General features: G+C 52.6%; 1 protein-coding gene across 1 annotated transcript in view; it reads right to left on the bottom strand.

The window, feature by feature from the left end:
* Positions 1-276: 276 nt before the first annotated feature.
* PLXND1 (plexin D1) overlaps positions 277-7,394 on the bottom strand; it is a gene marked incomplete at both ends in the record, with an annotated part of 33,886 nt that continues 26,768 nt past the window's right edge. Inside the window, 4 exons of the mRNA XM_010295536.1 lie at positions 277-417; positions 3,486-3,633; positions 5,028-5,191; positions 5,994-6,098. Coding sequence (XP_010293838.1) covers positions 277-417; positions 3,486-3,633; positions 5,028-5,191; positions 5,994-6,098 — 558 coding nt within the window. The remainder of the gene's footprint in view (positions 418-3,485; positions 3,634-5,027; positions 5,192-5,993; positions 6,099-7,394) is intronic.

Consider the following 7,394-nt stretch of genomic DNA (forward strand, 5'->3'; position numbering starts at 1 on the left):
TTGAAGATGCTTGGAATTAGGTCAGATGAAGTTTTTGCATGGAAGTTTGAGGCAAAATACCCTTTCTTGTTTGCTCCTTCAGCATCTAAGCAGTAGCTGACTGCAGCCCATCTGCGCTCCCTGCCGCTCCCAGCCTCCTGCTGTCAGCCTGAGCGGGACAGGCTCAGTGCTCCTCGCGCCGGCAGGGCACCCAGCCTGCAGACCCGACCCCATCCCCGGCGCGGGGGTGTGCACCGCCTGAGCCCCCTCCACCCGCTGCAGCCCAGCGCGCCTTACCCGCGACTCCTCCGCGAGGTGGGCGTTCATTTCCTGCTCGCTGAGTGGGGGCATGTCGTGGATTTGCTTGTAGTATCGCTGCACTATCTTCCTGTACTCGGGGATCTCCTTGGCGTACAGTAGTTTATTGGTCGGGGAGTCCTAGAGTGAGGGTGAGATACCAAAATCAGGCACCGTATTGTTCCTGGCTGAAAACTTTTTATCCTGTTTGTCTGACCAAAGTGCTAACCATCAGACACCGACTTCACTGGGTTCGGGAAACAGCTGTCTTTGGTCCTGGCTTTACACAGACGGGAGTGTGGTGGGAAGGTACCGAGGCACAAAGCTAACGACAGAGGTGCCTACTCAAACACATCAAGGTGCTGCAGACAGGTACCACCCGCCCGCAGAGTCGCAGCACTGTCCCTCTGCCCTTCTTCCTAGGACCAGCTGAACATCTGTTAGCTACAATGCTGGTGAAGGTGGTCTATGTGAATGTGTTTTAATTTGCAGCAAGAGCAGGCTAAAAAGCATGCACAGGGTCAGGCGGGGTGGCTTGCTGCCAAGTGATGCTCTGTAGCACGACTGTGTTAGATAAAACACTTGTGCTCGTGGCTCTGTGTGTGGAAACTGGTAACAAGGGAAGGGCTTCTGCACGCATTTACTCGGGTCTCTTGAGCAGCCAGCTTGATTTAAACTGAAGAACAAAGCTCTCTTGCAAGCTGAACTTTATCAGTTGAAATGTTGCTCTAGGATTTTTCATGTAGCTTTGATTTATTTTGCATTGGCTAACCCAGCCTCCCTGGCCTATAATGAGTGCATGTAAAGTAATTAATAGAAAATACTGAGTTCTCTTGATTAATGTCAGCTTGGACAAAAGCAGTCTTAACCTCCCAGCCACACGCTTGGGTTGTACCAGTGAAGGCATAACCCCACCTGCACTCCTTACAAACACAAGCATGAATGATTTTGACCTCAAAGCGATCCTGCCCCGTTGATATCATTACCCTGGGAATGAACTTGGCTGACTGGCCTGGCATTGCATCCCGAAGGGAAACAGCCCCAGGCTCGGGGACACAGAGGGGAGTAAGATCGACGTGTCCCGCCGCGCCGACACGAGTGCGGGACTGCTCGCCAATGCTCGGGCAGGTGGAGGGGGGAGGCTCCTCGGGGGAGACAAGCACCGCGGGGCTCTAGCCGTGGGGCCGGCAGCGCCAGCTGTATCGGGCAGTAAATAAGGAAGCCCAGGGTGACTGCAATCTGCTGCTGCAATATGTAGTGTGGCTAATGCTGCAGGGGAAATGGGAAATGGGCACCAGGCTGTGGCACCAGATCCCACAGCAGTTTATTTTCAAACCCAACGACAAGGCATTACAGGAATACTGCCAAGTTACAGAGCCTGCTCACAACATTTCTTTTTCCCTTGTAAACACAAAAGAAACCCATGCTGCTTCTTTTTTAAGTTAATTTTTAATTTGTGTCTGATTTGTCTGTATTATGAAGAGATGGGTACTGGTTTATTAACTGCTTGCGCGCCGTAGATGTACGGAATCCGAATCTGCTCGCACATTTGCAGTATCAAAAGCAAAGTGCTGAAACCAGGGGAAGAATCCAGCCTGGAAAATGTTCAGCGATATACTGCGTGTATATGCAAGCTGATTTTTATGCTGAGGATTTATTCTTCCCACATTACTCAACAATTCCTTCACTTATGCTATTGTATTCCTGAAAAATGTTTCCATCTGCTGCCTGACTCCAGCTGACCCCTCTTCCCCTCATCCACAGCTTGACAAGGACAAATTGTAGGTGTTTCGTAACACATGCAAAAAAAAGTCCAAAACCCAAACAAACAAAAAATCAAGCGCTCATTAGATCTTCCATCGGTATTAACCTCTCCCAGTGAAGGCTTCCTGTTGCTCTCCATCTGGGGGATGCTCTGAGCAGCGCCCGCCTCCCGCCCCTCTCTCCGTGGGGTCCCCTCGACGTCACACACTGTGCTGCTGCCAGCCCCTGGGGCGGGGGGGCGGCGGGGGACGATTTACAGCGTTTCTTAATAAAACTTATTTATGTCGGGAAGTTTCAAATGTCAACACTGCACTCAGCCAAGCCAGTGGGAGAGCAGAAAAGATGCACGCTGGACGTCTCGCTGCCTGCTAGCCCCGCAGGATGGTGCGTGGGAGCCTGATGGCAGGAGAGGAGACCTGGCCCATGCAGGCTCACGTTTGCTCAGGGCAGGCGTAGCTTCCTAGGCAGGCGTGCCGAGTCCACCGGGCTCTGACCGCACGGCGGAGGTGGCCAGCCTGTGATGGAGACGCTGCCACCGGAGGGGAGCACCAAGGGCTCCACAGGCAGGGCTATGGCAGCGCCGGCCAAGTGCCTCCCACGTGCTGATGGACGGCGTCGACGGGATGGCCCTGGGCAGTCCCCACACCTCCCCGAGAGCCAGGCTGGGTCTGTGCTGCCTGGGCAGGCGCAGCCTGTATTCGGGAAGGCTCGGCTTGCCTCCTGCGCCTCTCGCGGCTCTCCTAGGGGAGAGGTGCATAAACCACTGGCAGCGGTGATGAAAGCTTCACCTTAGGTTACATAATTTTTCCATCCTGCTGCTGGGGGTTTACATCGTCCCTCAGCTGCTGTTATGGGATCGTTAGACTAGTGCTGCCCCCTAAGCCAGCCCTGCCCGAGGGAGCTGTGCTCCCATGCCGAGCCTCCCGTGCCTGGAGCAGAGCTCAGCCCCACCTGCGCTGGCCCGGTTACAGCCCTGCCGAGCCGACAACAGAGGACACTGAGCCCCAGCTCAGCCCTGTCGGGAAGCGTTACCGACGCCGCGCTCAGTAAGCCGGGTGCTCTCCTGGGACCATGGGACAACTCGTACGGCCACATGCACCAAGCACACAAGCCAGTGGCTGGGGCTGTCTCCATCCTCCTTCTGGGCCGGGGCCTTGCCCTTTGTCCATCCCGCCTGTGACCGCATGTTCCCCCCTGACTGCTGTTGGTGACAGAGGGGGTGCAAATTTCAAGCTCAAGCCTGAACAAAGTGGTGGGAAGGGAGGGGGAGACCTCATCCTTGGAGACAGCCAAAACTCAACTGCATGAACCTGAGCAACTGGCTCCCAGCCCGCCCTGCTGCTGGGGGCGGCTGGACTGGGTGACCTCTGACAGCCCCTCCCCACCGCACCGGTCTGTGTCTACGAGGGCCCGAGCCGCAGCGAGCTGTCCTCGCTGGACGGTACCTTGCCCAGCTGCAGGTCAGACAGGGAGCAGGCATCAATGAAGGCCTGGGCTATCACAGAGAGACAGGCGTCGATGTGGTCTGTCTTGTCAATGTCAAAGACGAACTGCGGGTTCTTCAGGATGTTGACCCAAAACCTCAGAGGTAGGCTGTGAAGAAACAAGCCAGGAACACCACTGGGTGTACTGCAGAGGGAGCGGGGAGGAAGTGCAGGAAAGATGATGACAGGAAGTGAAGAGTAGAAAAGAAAAAAATGAGGAGCCAGGTTCTGCTATTTAATCACAACCTGGTAGCGTATGGCCTTCTGCCCAGCTAGAGGGGCCGGCACACGTCTTCACCCTGGGGACATCTCTTCGGGCTGAAGCACGCGGCATGGAGAGGAGACTTCATGTACAGCCTTGTCTGGGCGAGCACATACCCTCGCTCCTTCAGCAGCTCCCTGAGCCACCGGCAGGTTTGCCTGCCTGTGGCTGTTGAATCAGGCTTTCCCACTTGCTGAGTTTTGTAGCAATGGTGTCAACTCCTTTTCCTTCTTCCCCAACAGTAACAGTCATCTGGTTCTGATGGTGAGCCTGGCCCCGTGAAATGCATTTCATGTGTCTTTTTTTCTGCTCTCTCATCATTTTCTCCTCCAGTTATTTCATTGGCCACAACACGGTTTCAGTATATTGCTCGCCCTTCCTACCATCCCTCCTCAGCAGCTGAGGAGTGAAAGCTGCTGTAAGTCTTTGCTCTACTGGCAATTAAAGGTAATGAAGGGTAGGCAAATCTTTAGCTCAATGGTTGTGTCTGCATGCCTGCTATCCCAGCCAAATTTGTTTTTAATTTTCACGTTGGGCTGGAAACAGTTACTGTCCCTGCAGCCCCAGAAGCGCTGAGCCTCTCCTCAATGCTACCTCTGAGCTCCCTGCTCTCCCCGGTTAAATCTTCTGGTTTCTCTCCTGCTCTATTTCCCCCCTCCATTTTGGCTGCCCCATCCCTTTCCTGCTTCTCATCATGTCCCTCAGCACTGCTCCCAGCTGGCCCACCAGCAGGCTGCTGTCATAGCACCAGTTCCTGGAGTCCAGTGAATACCCTGGAATCTTGGTTACAGAGGTGAGTGGCGAAAAGTGACCCCAAGGGCTGAAAAGCCAGAAAGCAAATGAAAATGATCCAAATATGCTGTTTTTAAAATCTTCCTGATGTTTGACGACCTGACATAATTTTGGACTCTGTCTCAGATCTACAGTGCTTGGAGCTAACACCATTGCTGTCTCCCGTTGTCCCGACCCTCTTCTGTTTTTCCTTTAATTATCTGTGTTAGTCTGCCAGTTCATTCTGCCCTTTATCTGCCTATGCCTCTCCCAGCTCACCGTTCCCCTGAGCTCTGTGTTTGTTCAAAGCTCTCCAAGCCTGCGTTTGGCCTCATCTTTTGCCACCCCCTTTTCCAAGTCCCTCTTCTACTTTTAGCAACTTATGGATTAGTGCAAGACACCAAGGCTTTGCAGCTGCTGCTCCTGAGAGATGGAAGGAAGGAAGAAAGAAGAGATTTCCTCTTCCAAACCTGTTGGTCTTCCAGATGTGCATAGTGTCAGGGTCTGTGATCCCTCTTTTCTCTGCTTGCTCCTCTAGGAAGTCAAAGAAATACTTCACGGCCACAGGTGGTTTATCATCTCGGATACTGAGAATGGCTTTGAATAAGTCATCCAGGAACTTCTGCAGCGTGCCCTGTGGGACAAGAGCACACGATGGAGACCAGGGAAAGCAGCAGCACCCGAGCCCAGGAAAACAGCATGAGGGGGTGCACACAAATCCTTGCTGCCAGTTGGACAAATCAGAAGAGAAAGGGGATGCCGAAGCAGGGAGGGGAAGGTTTGTTTGTGCATATCGATATAATTAGCTCGCATTTGGGTTTAATTTCTTTTGGCATCGAGATTTTCTTTCTTACTGCTAGGTTCTCACATCTGTGATTGTTCTGCACAGTAAATACAAAGAACACTGGAGACTGCTGGCCATTCTTGTGATCTCTGCTCCAGTGAGGCATCATGCTGCGATTAAAGATGGGCTGGGAGCCCAGCTTTTGGAGCTGAGCACTCGCAGAGAGTGGGGAAGTTCAAATCTGAATTAAGATCACACAGACATTCCCCCTGCTCCCAGAGATGAGCATCTCCATCTCCTTTCCCAGCAGGATCTCTCGCTGGGGAGATGGGTTCAGGTCTAAACTGTGCATCATGAGCCCTGAGGCGGTCAGCATCCCTTTCATGTGCACAGACCCCAGACCAGCCTAGGGAGATCGTGTGGGGCTTCATGCAGGAGCGCTGCTGCTCAGAGGGCGAGCTGGAAAGCTGGAGGGAACCCAAGGAACCAGTGGTGCCCAGCCGCCCCGCGAAACATGCTCCAGCCGTCCAGGACAGGGGAGTCCCCCCGCCTCTTGAGAGCGACTGGCCCCGTAGTGCTCCTTCCCCAGAGTAGGCTTCTTGCTACGAACAATAATCCCACCTGCCGCGCATGAGGGCGTCCCGTCTCCTACCTTTGTGGAGAGCAGCCTGGTCAGGTAGATCTCCGGTAGGACTTTCTTCCTATGGCTCTGTCTATGGGACTTCTTATGTTCAACTGATTCATCGGTTGGGAGAACCTGGTCCAATATAAAACACATGTTCAGAGCACTCCTCTCTGGAAGTGTCACACTGAATTTTCCTTTAAGTATAGAATTTCAACTGCATATAAAATTCAATTAAAAAGCAGTTACTGTGTTATAAATACACCCTTATATGGCTTTAAAAAAGTGATTCATAATACTTAGTTTTTCTGACATTTGTTTCTCTTGCACTCCTTACTGCCTCTCTCAAGCTAGACAAAGAAAATGAAACCATCGATCTCACTTTACATGTTAGTCTGCTCGCCTTCCTGGTCTCTGTGCAGTACTCCTGTGTGGCTGCAGTTTAGGCTCCTAGAAGCAACATACAAGGCTTCCGTGGAAACCAGCTTTTCTTAGATTTGGAAAAAGCCAATATTCCTACTCTGGCCTTTTTAAAAACAAAAAGAAATATTCCACTGGCCAGGTCAGTTAATTACTGCTCTATAATGACCTAGCAAGCCATTTAAGTCCATCTTGGCAGTGTTTCACATGTGCAGATTTGGTTTCCCGTCCCTTCTCTCTCCTTGCTCTATGTGTACATGTGCGTGCATGCACATGCGTGCAATGCATTGTGTGTTTGTACTCTATTTGAGCACGGAAACTAAGCAGAGGAAAAAAAAATCAGTCTATAAAATATTGTTGTTGTCCGTAACACTTTTTTTCATAACAGCTTTTAGCAACGTTTAGCACTTCGTACTTCCAGCGTGGCGCACAAGCAGGAACTAATAAATCTCCCCAGCCCTGGGAAGCAGGCAGCATGCCAGGAGCTGCTGGTAGGTGACTTGACCAAGGCTGTGCCGGGTGCTGCCGGTGGCGCTGTGCTGTGCTCTGACCACGTTCCTGAACCCTCCGTGGCTGCTGACAGCTAGATCAGGCACAACAATTACTTTGCCATCCTGGTAATTTTTTATGTCCATAGTACTAAAGCTTGTCTCCAGATAATCTTTCTGCGCCTCTGAGCCCCTCTGAAGAACACTGACAAGCCCTGATCCAGCTTGTTCATCACATCTGATGTTCCAGCCCAGAGAGATGAATTAAGTTAGTATCAGCAAGGCTGAGATTTTCTCCTCTTTCATCACATACACTGAAAAAACAGGACCCATAGACTTAAGTGCCAGAGAGGAGGGACCTCAAAAGACACAGGAGATTAGATGGCAGCCCTCCACGGCCACAAGGAGCCCTTCCTCCAGCGCCGCACCGGTCCCCCTGGGCTGGGCCACGCTGCCTGCCCGTGCCCTGCCAGTGTCCTCGCTGTCGTGGCGGCCGGGCGCGGGCGGGGGGGCGGGGCGCCGC

Source organism: Phaethon lepturus, unplaced genomic scaffold (assembly GCF_000687285.1).
Source record: "Phaethon lepturus isolate BGI_N335 unplaced genomic scaffold, ASM68728v1 scaffold51509, whole genome shotgun sequence".
NCBI lineage: Eukaryota > Metazoa > Chordata > Aves > Phaethontiformes > Phaethontidae > Phaethon > Phaethon lepturus.